Genomic DNA, 19,887 nt, shown 5'->3' on the forward strand with positions numbered 1-19,887 from the left:
GTGTGTGTGTGTGTGCGTTCAGGGAGAATTTGTGTGAGTACATTTAAGTGTCCACTGTCAGTCAAGCTCCCCCAGACCCTTAGACCTCCAGATGCAAGGAGGCTGACTCTGCATACAAGGTGGCTGAAGATGGGCTCTCTTCGCTGGGCTCGGAGCTCTCGGCAGCCCTGGAGTAGTGCTGGGTCTCTGTGGGGCTGGGCCCTATCGAGGCTACACCTAGACTGGACAACAAGGTGAGTCACATCATGGGATATATTAATTGATAGATTTACTGTATTATTGATTTACACATTGAAATACTTATTTATATAATGATAAATACATATTATAATTGATATAATAAATTATTGAATAATTGATTTTTAACATATGTTAGTGAGCGTCATGTAAAGTATCTGCTAAGTTAATTGACACAGAATAATATTATTATTATTATTATTATTAGTAGTAGTAGTAGTAAGAGTAGTATTTAGAAATGTATAAATAAATATTATTTAGATTCCTCATAAATATCTACCTGCACTAATATGTGACATCATGCATTTATATATACATAGATTATTAGAAAAATAAATGAATTAATAAAGTGTGTTTATAGCGCCATTCTATTTGTATTTTCTTACTTTCTAGAGTGGGCGTCACAAAGTACTTAATATTGTTCTTAATATATCATGTTTTTTGTTGCTTTGATTTAGATAAACCCTACAATATTCCAACAATTTACCCCAGCATAGTGTCATTTTTTTTAAGTGTTAGTTATTTTAACCATATCCTCATAGAAATGGGTCTTCTTAATGGAATAAAATGATTCTAATTTAGTGAAGTGGATGGGGGCATAGAAACAATGAAATCAAAATTAAATGAAGTGGTTTTGATTAGCAGGTTGTTTCAGGAGGATGAAGAGATGCTGATTCTGACCCACAGCGATGAGTTGAACAGAACCTATGGTGAGGACAACGTTACAAACCAAAATAATAGAAGCTCTGATTACACCAAACAAAACAGAACATTATTTGGAAGGAACAGCCTGTCTCCGACTGAGCAAGATAATCCCAGTATCCCAGGATGCACCAGCACATTGTTGCAGGAGAGTCCAACTTTTAAAGAAACCAGAGCTACTGTAATCTCCACTGGACCCAGAACCATCACCATAACTTCAGCGGTTTCTGCTGCAGACTCCGTTTGGTTAAAAAACAACAAGAGTTATGGCAAAAGAAGAAGATCCTCTGAGATGCGTGCTGACAAAATAGGAAGCGACGTTGAGAAGAACCCGAGTTTCAACCAAAGTAACAAGAGAGGATCCTACAGGCTGTTTACAGGGAATATGCAAAAACAGAGACTTTCTGAGGATGTAGAAAACAAAAAGGAAGGAGCGGAAACTGTGGAGGGAACTTCTCCGTTCTGTGCCAGCCTTGAAGAAGAGAGAGCAAGGATGAGTTTGGCTAATCCAGTTCAGAGCCCCAGAACCGGCACCAGTGGTCTTAAGACTACTCTCACCATCACCGCCTGGGAGGCTGGCTGGAATGTCACAAATGCTATACAGGTACACTTATACAGTATACAGTATATGCATGGTCGTAAATCTTTGCAAAATCTTTGTTTTTATCTTAACCCCAAATCACACCAATGTAAGGACAATGTGAACCATTGCCAAAACTATACCTTCATTCGTTTAGACGTATGAATACTGTATGTTTTCATACTTTTCAGGAAGTCTTGTCACTGTATTGTTATCCCTCTTTGATCCCTTTTCCTGTTTCCTTGGCAAGACACAACCTCAAATTGCTCCCAATATGTATATGTGGGGGAATCACCAAGATATAAGCCTCTGCCAAATGAATGTAATGTAATGTTTCATGTAATGACATGGAACCTGAAACCAACATAACTAATCCATGCCAGTGGATTTATATGCGTCGGTCAAAGTTATTTAACCGTCCTGTTGTCCTCGGGTCAAATTTGACCCATTTTCAAAAAGTTTCTATATCAGAAATGTGGCTTTCTTTCAACCAAATTGTAAATAAATAAATAAATAACGTGGATGTGTCCTACAACTGTTACTCTTCACAAGTAAAACAAATAATCAGTTCACAACTTTGATTGAATTTGGGTTTAATTCAATTTTATAGCGTTTGAAAAAAAAAATGGTAAAAGACAAAAATGGTAAACGGTGCCTGGGTAGCTCACCTGGTAGAGCAGGCACCCATATATAGTAGAGCTGTACTCCTTGATGCAGCGGCCGCAGGTTCGACTCCGACCTGCGGCCCTTTGCTGCATGTCATTCCCTCTCTCTCTCCCCTTTCATGTCTTCAGCTGTCCTGTATAAATAAAGGCCTAAAATGACCAAAAAATAATAATAAAAAAAGACAATGTCTAAAAAAGCTTCAAAAAACGTCTGGGGCAAAAAAAGAGCATAGAAAAAACAACAATAATGTCAAAACAAGTGACAAAAACTTTGGGAAAAGCGACAAGTGTCGAAAAAGACAACGTAAATGTTGGAAAAAACATTTATTTACATTTTGACCCAGAGAAAGAAAAAGTTGCACGGTCGATGGGAAGACAACACAAGGGTTCATCGTTGCATAGTCTCGCTTTGCCAGACCCTCCTTCAAAGTGCGCTGAAGGAGAGTCTGGCTGCTCCACATAGTATTTGGGGATGGGAGGAAAACGTGCTCTGGTTTTGTGGCATTTCTTTAAATCAATCAGAATCGTCATGGGCGGTGCCAAACTCGGCACAGGGCCGCTGCAAAATAGTCGTGCGAAAGAAAACTCAGACTGGACAGATAGTCTAGCTAGCTGTCTGGATTTACCCTGCAGAGATCTGAGGAGCAGTCAACAATAGTCCTCATAAATCCACCAAATTTAAAATTCCAACCCAAAGAAAGCGGAAGGAAACGGAAAATACATGCATCCGGTGGAGTTTCCTGCGGCACCGGAGCAATCCCAGAAGTGGAACGCGAAGGATATAGACCAATCATTGCGTAGCAATCCAGTTATCAAGCGCAACTGTTCTTGGTTTCATGTTTATTGCAGCTGCAAACTTGGAATTCATTATTTTATTGGTTCAATTTTAGCATGTCATTCCTCCTTTTTCTCTAAAACTTTGTGTCTCTCTCTCTCTTGCAAAATGCAAATGTAAAATGTATATGCCAACTGTTTAGGCGCCAAGCTGCACAATACATTCAAAAAGCATTAAACATGCAGACTAGTTAATCTGCTCCCACCGTGTTTTGATATTATTAAACAATGCTTTGTGGTTTTGCAGGCTGTTTGTCAGGCACTCTACAGTCTGCATAATCAAATAAAGCGTGAATAAAATAAAATAAATTTAAAGCTCCCAGTCACAGTGTGTGCTCGTGGCGGTAATGCTAATAGCTTATTATGCTGTAAATGCTGAGCCGTATTCAACTGCTGCACTCTTGTAAATGTGTCCTTTCACTGAATGACTTTAGTGTAATTGGAGTGCGTTACTGGGTCCATAAAGAACATCAATACAGTGTGAGTCTGACTTTATGACCATCTGGAAGAGGACAGCATTTGCAAAGATCAACCATACAGATACACCAAAAGCACACACACACACACACACACACGCACGCATACACGCACGCACGCACGCACGCACGCACACACACACACACACACACACACACACAATGAAGACACGCATGCATTCAGGAGTTAAGGTAAATTTACATCAAATGCTTTTGCATCACGTTGCTGTAAACACAGATTTTAATTCATCATTTGTCAGTACATAAATACCTATACCAACATGATCTTCAGTAGATCAACAAGTATTTTATGTGCTTGGTTTATCGATACTAGCCTATCTATCTGAGAGCCAGGATTTAATTTTTTCCTTTAAGTGATTAAGTGAAGTAATTAGAGAACAAATTTCTGTGCCAGACAAGGCACAAAATCTGAGGTTTAAATTGCCTATTCAAATCTATGATTTGTTACTTACGTCACGTCAATGCTTGCATCTTTATTTAAATTAATTTGTTCCTTGAAACCACGCTGTGATTTGAATACTTCCTATTTTACCGTATTTTACTGCAGCGTGTTTTTTTTTAAACTCCGCTTAAACAGCATCGGCTTCTTTCCGGGGTTGTTGGGTTTAATGATTTATAGGTTATTCATTACCTGCAGCGCACTGTAATCAGGAACCTTAACCAAATGGATTGCTCAGTAATCCCTTTGGTTGAGGTCACAGATAGGTTAAATTGAGGTGACTACTGGATGACTCACGTAGCAGAAAGAAGTCTTTTCATTAAAGGTGACGATTCACTGCACGCTTGAAAATCTCAGACGGTGATGGATGACCACATAGTAACAATAAATCTGATATCTGACATCTGATATAAACACAGATCAGTGCCATGATGACAAATCCATTTGTTCGGAGGATATTAATGGTAAAAAAAAGAACATCAGTTTTATCTCCTATCAAGGCTGAAAAGAAAATATGTATTTTCTGGTGGTTGTATATTGATGCCGATTTAACTATGATATGACTTGTCTGCCAGCTTAATAAAATTTTTATTAGAGAGCAAATTTGCTGCCAAAAATGCAAAACAAATCCAACTCCAGCTCTCAAGGCTCCCGACTTGGGAATATTCTGAAACTCAGTTTTAATTCCCGCCTGAGTTTTAATTAGGCAGCTCCTCTTTGCATGTCTTCATGGCAGATTAGAGACCTGAACCTTTTCGTTTCTGACACTGAGGAAAAACTGCCTATGATTGTCTGCTTTTGAGCGTCATTTTTACCTTAATGGGTAGGGAATTCAAGTTCCAAATTGGTTTTTTTCAAATCCAAACACCAGCTGATAAGAATGTCCCCATTTTGTTTTGTAAAAGATTGCTGTAAAAATTTATTTGGTTCATCATGCTGCCAAATACGTCCCGAGACCCTGTAAAAAATAAATAAAATGCTGCTGGTTATCCATTAAAAACGTTCATTTCTGCAGTTCATGTTTACCACCGTTCGTTCGTCATTACCATTGTCATCACCATCTTTGTTATTATCATCCTCATCTCCACTATTACCTTCATAAGAAACATGTCATTATAATTTCCCAGAGCTGAGGTGACGTCTTCAGATTGTTTGTTTTGATGATGAACTGCTGTAGCTGACCTGACCGTGATTTACCACAATACTGTTGTGAAGGTGTTGTAAAGGCAATTTTAACAAAATATGCTATCCAGTCGCTTTTTTGAAGCTTGTCTAGGGACTAAAAGTAGGATATCTCTGTTTTGATTTTATTTATTTTTTTTGATTTAAAAAAAAAAAATCCTAGCCTTGTGAGTCAGACAAATTAATGGAAGTGCTTTACTAAATTGCTGGAATACCCCTTTAATTAATTATTTACTTTATAAAATTGTTTTAAAAATCCCTCCACAAGTTTCCACAGCCCAAGGTGCAACTTTAAATAGCAACCAAGAGAAGAGTCCAAAGATATTACATTTTCTATCGTATGTGACGGTCGGACAAAAGCAGCAAATTCTACATTTGAGAATGTATGTATGTCCTGCTATTAAAATGTCAAACCTATCTGTTTCTGGTCGCTTCTGCTCTACCTTATCCCCTCACGGTGGGGAAAGACATTTCTCTATCACTTATTTTTGCTAAGGGCATGTGCTTGCATAAAATATCGTGCATGACAGTTGAAAAGCAGCAATTGAAATCTTGCACCTCGGAAGTTCAGACAGGAGCAGTGAATGTAATAATCTTTATTTTCCGGCGGCCAATATTGAGTATGTAAGTGTAAGGTAAGAAAAAGGTCCACATCCCCTGAATAAACAAATTTTGAAGGTGTTTTGGGTGTCGGATTGTGAGCAGGATGAAGCTGAATCATCTTTCTTATTGTACACATTTGTGATTGGGAGCTGTTTCAAGTTGTGCTCTGAGTAACCAATGAGGAATTAGCTGGCAAAAACACAGAGAGAAAGAGAAGTGGAGGGAGAGAGAGAGAGAGAGAGAGAGAGAGAGAGAGAGAGAGAGAGAGAGAGAGAGAGAGAGAGAGAGAGAGAGAGAGAGAGAGAGAGAGAGAGAGAGAGAGAGAGAGAGAGAGAGAGAGAGAGAGAGAGAGAGAGAGAGAGAGAGAGAGGGGGCGATGAAATCATACGTGAGCGTCAAACTGCTTTCATCCCCAGCAGCTCCATCTGAACATCAAAGCTCTATCAGCATGCCTAAACAGACATCAGTAACAAAATAGTAACTTGAAAGAGAGAGAATGTGTGCTTGTCTGTTTATACATCCACAGTGTGTGTATAGTGTGTCTATGATGTGCCTCCATAACTCTCTCAGTGAGTGTGTGTATCTCCATGTTCCAACATTCATAACGCAGCAGCTCCATCAAAGTAGCTTGCGCTAATCTCCCCTCGGCCTCCTCCTCTTCCTCCTTCAACCTCCTGCTCTCCGTGAGGTCGCTCCTCTCCTTCCTCTTCCCGCTCTCTATTCTGTTTCCTTCTCTCCTCATATAGCCTCTTTCTTTACTTGCCTTCTTCCTCTTCCCGCCTCCATTCCCTCTTCTCCTGTCTCTCTCTCTCTGACAGTCGCCTCCCTCCACTCTCCTCTGCCTTTCTGCTCCCGCTGGTCTCCTGCATCCTCAAACTCTCCAGGCATCACGCCAAAACTTTCCTTCTCTTTTCGCTTCCTTTCCTTCTTTAGTCTTTCCTTTTCCTTTGCATTTTAGACTTTACACATTTTAACAATTTCCTGTTTTTTTTTCTTTCTTATGGAAACAGGTTAAAATGAGCATCAGGCAGTATGACTGGTTATGTTAGAGATCTGATATCCGTGTCCCTTGTTTATAGGAACTAAAACTAAATTTTAAACCATTGGCATTTTTGTTTAGTTAGCCTTCCAGGAGTAGATAGGTCAAACAAACAGGACTTTTCACCCAGGTGACTGTTGTTTGTGTCCAGTTTAAAAAATAAAAGTAAACGACGAGTCATTTCAACTGTACGGACCAAACGGAATTTCGTCAAATTCCCTGTCACGTGCGTAATGACGGTATGTACGTTTGCACGGGAGTGAAGTAACGCAACAAATGTACTGATTATAACCCAAAATTTAACTAATCTTAACCTAAAAGTAGTTTTTGTGCCTAAACCTAACCAAACTGTGTTAATGAGACAGAACACGCTTCTGTGGGTTGGACTTGTTAATATTTATAATTTTCATCCTTAATTTCTTTATCGTTTATATTGTTGTAATTCTTACTTTTCCTCTTATTAAAATCATTATTTTTTTATTGCACACTATCATTTAAGCACCTTGGAGTTTGTAAACCAATCCAAGTGAAATATAATGGAAAATATCAAAAGGAGTTTGTCATCAGCATTGTTTCTTTCATTTTGATCAATTGTCATGGGTACATCTTCACCACTTAACTACCTGGGAGCACCATGAGAGAGTTTTTGAGGCAGCTTTTCAAATGATGTCTTGATCTCTTCTCATTCCTTATCTTCCTTCACAAACCAACCCATCTTTGTTCTTTCTTCCCATCTCTCTCTTTTACCTTCAGGGTATCTTTGTGTTGGGTTTACCCTTCGCTCTGGTCCAGTCAGGTTATGTGGGTCTAGTTCTGCTGGTTCTGTCAGCCTGGGTGTGTAACCACACAGGGAGCATCCTGGTGGCCTGTCTATATGAAGAGGAACAAAGGTATGTTTTTTTTTATTATCATATTCTATTAATTTGGTGTCAATTAGCTAAGTGCAATACCACTTTATAATCAGTTTACATCACTTTTACTACATAAAATCACTTTATCACTACAGTCTGCTTTCTATTTTACTGATAGCAGATGTACTAAGCAATTTTGTAGTACTTCTGGGCTGTGCTTCCCAAAGAGCAGTGTGTTCGATACTGGGATGTTTTTTTCTTTCTTATGGAAACAGGTTAAAATGAGCATCAGGCAGTATGACTGGTTATGTTAGAGATCTGATATCCGTGTCCCTTGTTTATAGGAACTAAAACTAAATTTTAAACCATTGGCATTTTTGTTTAGTTAGCCTTCCAGGAGTAGATAGGTCAAACAAACAGGACTTTTCACCCAGGTGACTGTTGTTTGTGTCCAGTTTAAAAAATAAAAGTAAACGACGAGTCATTTCAACTGTACGGACCAAACGGAATTTCGTCAAATTCCCTGTCACGTGCCTAATGACGGTATGTACGTTTGCACGGGAGTGAAGTAACGCAACAAATGTACTGATTATAACCCAAAATTTAACTAATCTTAACCTAAAAGTAGTTTTTGTGCCTAAACCTAACCAAACTGTAACCGTTTCACAATGAGACAGAACACGCTTCTGTGGGTTGGACTTGTTAATATTTATAATTTTCATCTTTAATTTCTTTATCGTTTATATTGTTGTAATTCTTACTTTTCCTCTTATTAAAATCATTATTTTTTTATTGCACACTATCATTTAAGCACCTTGGAGTTTGTAAACCAATCCAAGTGAAATATAATGGAAAATATCAAAAGGAGTTTGTCATCAGCATTGTTTCTTTCATTTTGATCAATTGTCATGGGTACATCTTCACCACTTAACTACCTGGGAGCACCATGAGAGAGTTTTTGAGGCAGCTTTTCAAATGATGTCTTGATCTCTTCTCATTCCTTATCTTCCTTCACAAACCAACCCATCTTTGTTCTTTCTTCCCATCTCTCTCTTTTACCTTCAGGGTATCTTTGTGTTGGGTTTACCCTTCGCTCTGGTCCAGTCAGGTTATGTGGGTCTAGTTCTGCTGGTTCTGTCAGCCTGGGTGTGTAACCACACAGGGAGCATCCTGGTGGCCTGTCTATATGAAGAGGAACAAAGGTATGTTTTTTTTTATTATCATATTCTATTAATTTGGTGTCAATTAGCTAAGTGCAATACCACTTTATAATCAGTTTACATCACTTTTACTACATAAAATCACTTTATCACTACAGTCTGCTTTCTATTTTACTGATAGCAGATGTACTAAGCAATTTTGTAGTACTTCTGGGCTGTGCTTCCCAAAGAGCAGTGTGTTCGATACTGGGATGTTTTTTTCTTTCTTGGAGTCATTGTTGGCTTAGTTGAAGTTTCTGCAGATGGGGCTCTCCTCTCTGTATCTTCAGCAATGGCGACTCTTATTTCTGACAACGGAGTCGTTCTTATATTTATTCCTTCTCTTCTATTGAGACTCCTCGGGGGAATCTAACCCCAATTTTGGTATGAACACAGAGTAGAGAGTAATAGATACACAAACATGTTATTCTGTTCATTCAGCAGTGGTGAGCCAGTCAGAAAAACACCACTCACACAGCTAAGAGAAACGTGAATGTGTTCTGCAGAACCGTGGTGTTTGAGTTTTACTTTTGCCTCATTGATTGATTGAAAAACACCTCAATGTGCTCCCTTAAATCACTGGAACATACGCTTCAACACAGATAATAAACACATTAGCCTACATTTTGGGGGGAAGTCTTTACTTTTTGTCAAAGATGTATTTAAAATATGCTTAATAGTTCAAAGACCACATGCTGTAGCTTTGATAACCGTGACAATGGTCAAAACTGTGAATTTGTATCAGACACAATTTATCACAGTAAGAAGGTGTTTGTATCTTTCAGTGGAGGCTCGGTGTCAAAGGTCAGAGTCCGACACAGCTACCAGGACGTAATGGAGGCCTGCTGCAAAGGACTGTGGCCCAACTGGCCTGGACTGGGAGGGTGGATGGTGAATGTATCTCAGGTAACACACACACACACACACACACACACATTTGTTATTATGCAAAATCGCTCTGCACATGTCTATAAACTAGGGCTCGACACTTTTCTTATACTGGAATAGATTACTTTAAAATTTTTCAAGATGTACATGTATAGCATAGATGAACAGGTTTGTTTCCCACAGGAAAAGCATGAAGTAAACATCTCTCTTTGCACCGTGTTTCTTTTTTATCCCAGGTCATTGAACTGTTAATGACGTGCACCCTGTATCTGGTCGTCTCCACCGGTCTGCTGTCTGACAGTCTATCAGGGATGGCTGTTCCTCGACCAGTGTGTTCTCTGGTGTCTCTGATGTTCATGCTGCCCTGCCTGCTGCTGACTGATCTCAGACCAGTCTCCACCCTCAGCCTGCTGTGCTCCCTGGCTCACATACTGATCAGGTGATTGAACAGAAGTGATTGAATGATCAGCAGATCAGCATCAATTCCACAATCATATTAAGTAAAGACAACGATGTGGCCTTTATAATCTGCTCTCATTCTCACTCCTGTGATCATTTTGGTTATGCTGTCTGCTCCCACCTGCTACACACTGCTGTTACTGGTTGTTTCATTTCATTTCTCATGCCAGTGTCTCGGGAAAATGGAGCTTAGTTGCTACAAAGCTAATTAAACATATCAGCTCCACAAAACTCACTCTGTATTTCTCAGTATGGCTATGCTTACAAAAGGGCGTAGTTTGGCGAGATTTGCGCGCAGCAGCTTGAGTGATGCGTTTTATGTCACCACTGACAAAAGGCCAACAGCAGCATTCAGCTTTGGAGACCAAGAGGACATAACAATTACAAGAGCATTACCTCTTCTGAAGAGTCCATCATGTTTTTGTAATCCTTCGTGTCCTCCTTGATTTGATGGGTTAAACTACTAGCAACTGCGTGGGGGGGGGGTCTTGCGCCATGTGGATGCGCCGACAGTGTTGTTGTCATTACTTAGACTTCCTCAAGGGGGCGACAGAAACTACGCACCATAGCTTTAGGCAGAGGGAGAAATATTTTATTTTAACCCTTATCTATTTTTGCTGAATCTCTTGCTCAAATCACCAAATGAGTCCAAGTCCATCTGTTGCATACAGTACACATACTGTAATGGTAAATGATAAACACAAAATTTAACTAGTTTTGTAAAAAAAAAAAAAAAAACGTTCAGTCAGTGCAGTTACTTTTTATCTGTCTCATGTTATTTTGTATTTTTCTTTAGATTCATGGATGTTTTCAAATGAATAATAGCACAATAAAAAGTAGTTATTACTGTGCTTTTATTCATTGATATGATTACAGATTGTGTATCCTATTTTATTCAGAAAAACATAATGTCACTATCCTTTGAAAACCATGTATCTCCAAAATGTCAACCTTTCATGAGCTTTGTTTTTAAATTGTTCATTTAGCCAAGAAGTAGGATCATTTCTAACCATACAGGGACAATTAATTCAGTTTATTAAAACAAATTGTAGCTACATGGTTACAATTAGTAGTATTCGGACATCAGTATTTTATTTTATTTAATGCAATTAAAATTGTTCACTTCTGCTTTTATTTCTTGTATTTTATTTTCTATCATTTATATATTTCTTTTGTTTTCCTTGAGTGTCTTTAGGCAGGACGTGTGCTTGTATTGCCCTGTGTAACTGAGAGTACACAGCTAATATATGGACCTTCCTGTGCAAATACATGTTGAATAATAAATGAATGAAAGAATTATCAATACATTTATATTAGATGCTTCATTCATGGAGCACTATCTTTTCTCATGTTCTCTCCTTTTGTCTCTGACCCTTGTCAGCCTGCTGGTCATGCTGTACTGTCTGAGTCGAGCCAGCAGCTGGTCCTGGTCCACTTTGTCTCTGTCTGTAGACCCAGAGAACTTCCTCGTCTCTGTGGGCGTCATCATCTTCTCCTACACCTCGCAGATCTTCCTCCCTCCCCTAGAGGGCAGTATGGAGGACAGAGGGCAGTTCAATGCCATGCTGGGGTGGACCCATGGTGCTGCTTGCATCATGAAAACTCTGTTTTCTTTACTGGTTAGTGAAATATTGTGACACAGCAAATTCTCCCGTAATTTTAGTGGCATTATTGGGTTTATAGAGTTGCTTTTATGAGTTTGTGATGCCACTGATGGGTCAGAAGTTAGTTTTGTTAGTTTGTCCAAAAAATATAAAAATATATAATATATAATAAAAATGTTGAGAGGCTCAACATCTGGCTTACAGCAGCAGGTATAATCACAGGATGGATAAAGGGACAGAAAAATGGAGTGATTGATTGACTGATTGCATTGATTGTTTCCCTGCTCCATTAGGCCGTATTAACATGGGGCGCAGAGACCAGTGAGGTCATCACAGACAACCTGCCCTCTGACCTCCGACCTCTCGTCAACCTGTGTCTGCTGGCTAAAGCCCTGCTGTCCTACCCTCTGCCATTCTACTCTGCTGCTGAAATACTACAAACCTGTCTGCTTGGAGGTGAACAATACAGACAGCTCTAATTTATATTCAAACCGCTCACCTTGCCCAAGGTATTGTCCCCAGTACATTAAGTAATAGTTCCTTCAGGCCATCTATTAAAGATTTAAGGTGCAATGGTTAACATTGTGACTGTAGCTTTACATTTGATACGTTACAATGACTGATTTGTAAATTACACATGGCCTTAGGAAGCTTCTCTTTCCTTTACATATTTCTTAATACTCTGTGGAGCAGCAGAGGCCTGATGAAGCAGGCTAAGGCTGGAAGTTCCCTGGATGGTCAATGAAAATAGCATTAGGAAAGTGAATCAGTGACATTTTTACTTTCTCATACTGCCCAGTTTCCTTTGAGCATGACATCTAATAGAGGCTCCAGAGGTCTACAGTGGTAAACTGTGGTTAGACTGGGCAGCTTCCATGTGGGTATCTCTGCCGGTGTTTCAGTTTGAAGAAAGGAGCATGAGCTCCCAGTTGACTTTCTATTAAAAGTTTGCGTAGCTCACGTATTACTACTTGTGTTACATACTGGCATTGAGCTAGCCTGGTCCTACCAGACTCTCATACATTTCATTTGTACAGAGAGTCTGGCCACTCTCCATTGACAAGGGTTAACTTCCTTGAAGGCGGGTACTCTGTTGAAGTTTAAAACTACTGGATCTGCCCAGAGCCACTCTGGATCTGCCATAACCAATCGCTAACGTCTGGTCGTGACGTATGTCATGCACATGTGCAATAAGAGGGGAGACCGATAAGGCTTATATTTAGCATTAGCATCGCTAGCGTTAGCCTTAGCCAACTCCTTCACCGCTAACGGAGCAAGCTGGAAAATCAAACTTTTCCCGAACCCCGTGGGGAGGAGGGCCACAACATCATGGCCACCAACAAAACTCAGGAAAGATTGTTCTTGCTTGGGCTTTAACTTCTGTATATTCGACAGCGTTGCCACAATGGACCGAATGGCTTCACTCGCATCTTTCTCCACCACCGTTACGGAACTACAACTCTAGCGCACGGCCTCAACGTCATCGTTCTCAGCCACTCCTTTGTTCTCTGATTGGACTGCCAAAAATTGGGCTGGAGAAAACCCAAGACTATACCGCGAACCCAGACGTAGTACTGAAAGGAAATGAAAATTGAGCGTAAGTACGTAGGAGGGCGTAGCCAGGCTAGCATTGAGCCCCCATAACTACTAAAATTATGGTTCCCAAGAAAAATAAATGGTTAAAGGTGACCATCAAAGCAATTTTAAAACTGTTGAGGAAGTATGTTTTGCTGAACTAAGCATTGTGTTAAGAGAAAAACTAGCTCAGAAGTCAACCTAGCGACTAAGAAACAGTAGAAATACTGTACAATTAATCAATTAAAGCTATAGTGCGTAGTTTTTGTCGGTCCCATGAGAAATTCCAAGTAATGACAACAACACTGTCGTTGCATCTACATGACGCAAGCCTTGGCGATCGCGCACCACCCCCACCCCTCTTGAGTGGGACACGGAGGATTAAAAAAACATGATGGACTCTTCAGAAGAGTTAATTATCTTCACTCAAGCTTCTGCGCGCAAAAGTGTCCAGACTACACCATTTTCTAAACATAGCCATACTGAGAAATACAGAGAGAGTTTTGTGGAGCTGATAGAGTTAATTAGCTTTGTATCAACTCATTTGGCAATGGCTTGAATGTAACAGATGTTCAATAACATGCACATGCAATGTAGTCCAATAAAACTAGCAAAACATATGAAACTAAACCTTACAAATTATATAAAAATATAATCTGTATAAATATTCAATTTATCGCACCGTTGTGACGAAAAGAGAGCTGAGCCAGAAGGCAAAGCTCTCAATCTACCGGTCAGTTTTCGTTCCTATCCTCACCTATGGTCATGAAGGCTGGGTCATGACCGAAAGAACAAGATCCAAAATGGGTTTCCTCAGGAGGGTAGCTGGCATCTCCCTTAGAGATAAGGTGAGAAGCACAGTCATCTGTGAGGAGCTCGGAGTAGAGCCGCTGCTCCTTCGCGTCGAAAGGAGCCAGTTGAGGTGGTTCAGGCATCTGGTAAGGATGCCCCCTGGGCGCCTCCCTAGGGAGGTGTTCCAGGCACGTCCAGCTGGGAGGAGGCCTCGGGGAAGACCCAGGACTAGGTGGAGGGATTATATCTCCAACCTGGTTAATGTGGCTCGGGAAAGGGGAGTTTGGGGTCCCCTGCTGGAGCTGCTACCCCCGCGACCCGATACCGGATAAGCGGACGAAGATGGATGGATGGATAACCTGTATAACTCAGAAAACAAGCAAAGATCTCATGTCAGTTATTGCCATTTGAGAGTTGAGTTATCAGGGAAACTTTGCTAATCTGTTCACTGTCAACACATTTGACCGTCAACAGGACAGTGCATCGTGAAGTAATCACATTACAACACTACTTTTTGCCCAAGTGATGTGGTTCAAATTATGAATATCTTCACTGGGTAAATGTAAAGGCCATTTAAAGCTTCCCTGTCCTCTACAGTAGTGATTTTCAACCACTGTGCCGCGGCACACTAGTGTGTGAGAGATCGTCCTGTGTGCCGTGGGAAATTATCCGATTTTACTTAATTGGTCCAACAATTTTTTTTTATTGAGTTACTGCAAATAATTTGCCATTGTTGCGCATCTGTGCCTGCAATGTGATGACTGGCAGAGAAATGAAGTACTATTCCGTGTCAGTAGGTGGCAGTATAGCGCAATAATGACCTTGTTGATTTAAGACAATAGAATTACGCGCGAAAGGTGGCAGGGAAGCCTGCAACAGCGATGGATACATTTTAAAAAAAGAAAAATGCAGATTCTGATCTGGGCACTGAACAAAAGTCTAACCCAGATGAAGAACCTAGTACGAGTGGTGGTCAAAAGAAAGCAAAAATGGTGAGCTCGAGGCAATACAACAAAAGTTATCTTTCGTTAGGATTTACTTTCACCGGGGATCCAACTGCACTGACTCCGTTATGCTTGGTGTGTGGGGAAAAGCTATCCAACAGTGCCATGGTCCACGCCATCTCCAAACGAAACACCCATCACTTCAAAACAAGAACATGGACTATTTTGTCCGCCTGCGTGAACACACTGAGAAACAGGTAACATTAATGAGAAAAACCACAAAGGTGTCTGAGAGAGCTCTCAAAGCTAGCTACTTAGTAGCTGAACTAGTAGCCAAATCAAAAAAAGCCACACACTGTGGCAGAGACATTAATATGACCTGCCTGCAAAGCCATTGTGAACAAGATGCTCGGCCCTGACGCGGTTAAAGAAGTAGCCAGAGTCCCTCTCTCAGATAACACAAATGCCAGACGTATTTTTCTGACATGTCTGCAGACATAGACTGTGTTGTTTTGGAAAAGATATGCATCAGTGGGAAATTTGCATTGCAACTTGATGAGTCTACGGACATTAGTGGACATGCTCAACTCTTGGCCAATGTGCATTTTGTGGATGGAGACGCCATCAGAGAAAACTTCCTATTTTGCAAGTCATTGCCAGAAAAAACAACAGGAGAGGAAATGTTTCGGGTCACAACAGAATATTTTGAACAAGGAGGACTTAAGTGGGAAAACTGCACGAGTGTCTGCACTGATGGAGCAGCAGCCATGGTTGGGCGCTGCAAAGGCTTCATTAGCAGAGTGAAAGAGAGACACACAGATGTTATTGTTAGGCACGGTTTTTTTGCAGCGCGAGGCACTTGTTGCCAAAACTTTACCAGCAGACCTAGCTCCTGTGTTGGATGATGTTGTGCGCATGGTAAACTTCGTAAAGACCAGACCTCTGAAAAGCAGCATATTTGCATCTTTATGTGAGGAAATGGGAGCGGAGCATAAAGCCTTATTGCTCCACACGGAGGTCCGATGGTTGCCGCGCGGCAAAGTGTTGGCCCGTGTGTATGAGCTGCAAGAGGAACTTAAAGTGTTTTTGAATAAAATAAATGGATTCCGTTCAAAGGTGCACCTCTGGCAAAAGCATCTGGAAAATGCCAAGCTTGACATGTTCCCACTCACCCAGAAATGGCAAAGAGATGTCAACACTGCTGCACTGTGTGAGATAATAGGTAAACATTTGAAAACTCTTGAGGAGAAGTTGTCATTTTATTTCCCCTCAACCTCCATTGAATGCCTTGACTGGTTTAGGGACTCATATAGCTCAGCAGCAGTTTTTGGAAAGGACATGACTCAGGAACAGGAGGGACTAACTGAACTGAGACAAGACCGTGGTTTAAAGCTAAGCTTTGCTGATCTACCTTTGGACAGTTTTTGGTTGACTGCTGCCAAGGAGTAACTTGACTTTCCATTGGAGAACTTTTAGGAAGGGGCGAAAATACTGGTTAGCTGATTGGATAAATCAGCTAACTAGCTCTGTCTATCACCACCTATGTTGGTGATAGACGGGCCAAATTAACCAATAAGATCAACGATATATCAAACTCTTGCCGAAACCAGTCGGGAGAAGAGCAAAAACATCTTTTCCTCCGAGAAAAGCCTCCAGTGCCGTTTTTTGTTCTTCTTTCGATGAAAGAATACTTTCTAATTCGGATAAAACTTGCGCGATAGCTACGCTCATCTTATCCGTGGAAGCCGCCATGTTGTTTAGACTGAACAGTCGCTTCTCGTTGCGTCACACCTAAACCCGCCTCAAAACTAACGCTGATTGGTCGGTCGTTTGGTGAACGGCTCCAAATTTTCTCTGTCTCAAGATGCCAGACTGATCTGCGAGTGGAAAACTGGAGCTTGCAAGATCAGGACGGTCTCACGAGGCTAGCCAAGGAGTTCCCCATTCTGGCAAACAGAGCTATTTCAGCATTGCTCCCATTTTCCACAACATAGCTTTGTGAGCTGAGCTTTTCAAGCATGACTGCTATAAAAACAAAAAAAAAGAGACCGACTGAGAGCGGTTGAGGAAGAGCTTTGTGTGTGCCTTTCTTCAGTTCCTGCCAGGATATCAGCTTTGTGTTCATCTAAACAGGCCCAGGTTTCACACTAAGTGAGTATAAATACATTGAGAGACTAAATCTTCATTATATATACTGTATTAGGCTACAATGTGTCATTTTGTAACATTTTTGGTTGGTGGTGTGCCCCGGAATTTTTTTAATGTAAAAAATGTGCCATGGCTCAAAAAAGGTTGAAAAACACTGCTCTACAGCACAACTGCCAATTCTTACAGTAAATAATCTCACTTAATTTGTCCTTGTACTACCTCTTTAATATGATGCCATACTGTAAATAAGTAAGTTGGAGGCTGCTAACACATCTACATAGAAGCAACTGGAAAAACAATGAGTCAGAACAGAGCAACCCATAAACAAAAGTTGCTTTTTCATGTGCAGCAACTTCTCTGCTTCAATCTTTCAACAGATGTCCCATTGAACTCCAAACATGTCGGCCGAGGTGTGTCTCGTCCGGCCCTGTTGGTCCGCACCGCCTTGCTGATGACATCATACCTACTGGCCCTGCTAGTCCCCAGCTTCTCCTTGTTGATGGGTTTGACAGGCAGTGTAACCGGGGCAGCCATGACACTCATACTGCCATGCCTGTTTCACCTCAGACTGCAGTGGGGCCGCCTCACTGTGAGGGACCAACTGATAGATGTGTGTATACTGAGTCTAGGGGTCATCTGTAGTGTGTCTGGTGTGATTTGTTCAGTGAAAAGACTAGTGGGAGCACTGAAGGATGGATGGATGGATGGGTAGGTAGGTGGATGGATGGATGGATGGATGGGTAGGTAGGTGGATGGATGAATGCATGGATGGATGGATGGAGGGAGGGATAGGTGGATGGATGAATAGGTTGATGGATGGGTAGGTAGGTGGATGGATAGATGGATGGATGGATGGATGGATGGAGGGAGGGATAGGTGGATGGATGAATAGGTTGATGGATGGGTAGGTAAGTGGATGAATAGATGGATGGATGGATGGATGGATGAATAGGTGGTTGGTTGGATGGATGGGTAAGTGGATGGATGGATGGATGGATAGGTAGATGGGTGGATGGCTGGATGGATGGATGGATGGGTAGGTAGGTGGATGGATGGATGGATGGATGGATGGATGAATAGGTGGTTGGTTGGTTGGATGGATGGATGGATGGATGGGTAAGTGGATGGATGGGTAAGTGGATGGATGGATGGATGGATGGATGATGGATGGATGGGTAGATGGATGGATGGATGGATGGATGGATGGATGGATGGATGGATGGGTGGATGGATGGATGGATGGATGGGTGGATGGATGGATGGATGGATGAACAGGTCAAGCAGGTTGTTTGGAAGAAAATAACTGTCCTTTGCAGTCATTTGTGTATTATAATACTTTTTGAGTGCATGATTACTCCTTAAAGCAGCAATAACTAATCATTTCATATTAACAAGGGTTCAAATGATTAAGTGTAATGTCAATTATTGATTTAGTAATGAGTTAGTCAAAGCATGTTCTGTAGCAATATAAGGACAGTAAAATTCTAGAGTTACAATGGTGAAATATAACACTGTTTTACCTCTAGATGAACATTTTTGCTGTGCAGCATTATTGTAAAATGCAGTCTTTTGTGATATAAATGTGTGTGAACTTTATCTTTGTTGTGAAAATTGTCTAATTAGCCTATAGGGGAAATAAACAACAATAACTAAAACTTATCTTCTTCTCCTTTGGGCTGGAGGTGATGTTTTTTTTCTTATCTCATGTCTGAATTTGTAATTGTTAAAATATAAAATGTGTGTGTGTGTGTGTGTGTGTGTGTGTATATGTGTGTGTGTGTGTGTGTGTGTGTGTGTAACCTGTCTCATATACACACACACACACACACACACACACACACACACACACACACACACACACACACACACACACACACACACACACACACACACACACACAGCTGACAGGGTGACAAAGTCTTTAACCCAACACACCTGTCACCTCCTTACAGATGTCATTCAGTTTCATATGGCGATGTGGTACACAGCATGTCTGTCAGCTATCCATCGGTTGTTTCCATTCATTGTTGTTCCCCCCTCCCCCACCTGTCTCTCTCACACAAACACACATACACAGACACACACACACACACACACACACACACACACACACACACACACACACACACACACACACACACACACACACACAGCCTTGAAACAAAATGACAGATTCAGACATTGAATGCCATCTCAGCCATCCTTCACACCCCAGCAAACATTGTTTTGCTGAGTTGAAGGTCAAAAGATGTCTGGACATCCACTTAAAACCAGCAGCAAAATAAAAGCTTCTTTAGATGTTTTCATATAGCCAGATTACAAATCGGTAGTAAAAGAACATTTTCCTGTTATGGATCATGGTGAGAATTCCGCCACCCCTGCTAAACAGTCTAAGATCAGTTTTCACCTAGCTGTGCAGCAGCAGGGATAAATGAAGGGACATGTATCATATTGCATATTTAATCTTTTGAACTAATTCTTAAATAGTAGTAAAAAGTAATGTGATCGCATTCTTTATTAAGGGTTAAGTGTCCAACACTGCTGAAGTCTTCACTTGTAATTTGATAATGCTCTCAGGTCAGATTGACTTAAACTAAACATGTTGGTCTCATGTCTATTCAAAAAATCTCAACATAAAGTAACCTCACA

General features: G+C 40.8%; 1 protein-coding gene across 1 annotated transcript; it reads left to right on the forward strand.

Moving 5' to 3' along the window:
• The first annotated feature begins 129 nt into the window (after positions 1-129).
• Positions 130-17,950, forward strand: LOC144533832 (vesicular inhibitory amino acid transporter-like). Its single transcript, XM_078275398.1, has 8 exons — positions 130-233; positions 883-1,543; positions 7,532-7,668; positions 9,614-9,734; positions 9,953-10,155; positions 11,557-11,794; positions 12,073-12,235; positions 17,616-17,950. The coding sequence occupies exons 1-8, from the start codon at positions 130-132 to the stop codon at positions 17,948-17,950; spliced, it is 1,962 nt and encodes a 653-aa protein (XP_078131524.1).
• The last annotated feature ends 1,937 nt before the right edge of the window (positions 17,951-19,887 follow it).

This window comes from Sander vitreus, chromosome 18 (assembly GCF_031162955.1).
Source record: "Sander vitreus isolate 19-12246 chromosome 18, sanVit1, whole genome shotgun sequence".
Taxonomy (NCBI): domain Eukaryota; kingdom Metazoa; phylum Chordata; class Actinopteri; order Perciformes; family Percidae; genus Sander; species Sander vitreus.

What these genes read in the sequence shown, in the direction of transcription:
- LOC144533832 (XM_078275398.1), top strand. Translation starts at nt 130, where the DNA reads ATGGGCTCTCTTCGCTGGGCTCGGAGCTCTCGGCAGCCCTGGAGTAGT. An exon ending in ATGTCACAAATGCTATACAG is followed by an intron (nt 1,544 to 7,531) that starts GTACACTTATAC and finishes TTTTACCTTCAG; the next exon opens with GGTATCTTTGTGTTGGGTTT. An exon ending in CTGGCTCACATACTGATCAG is followed by an intron (nt 10,156 to 11,556) that starts GTGATTGAACAG and finishes GACCCTTGTCAG; the next exon opens with CCTGCTGGTCATGCTGTACT.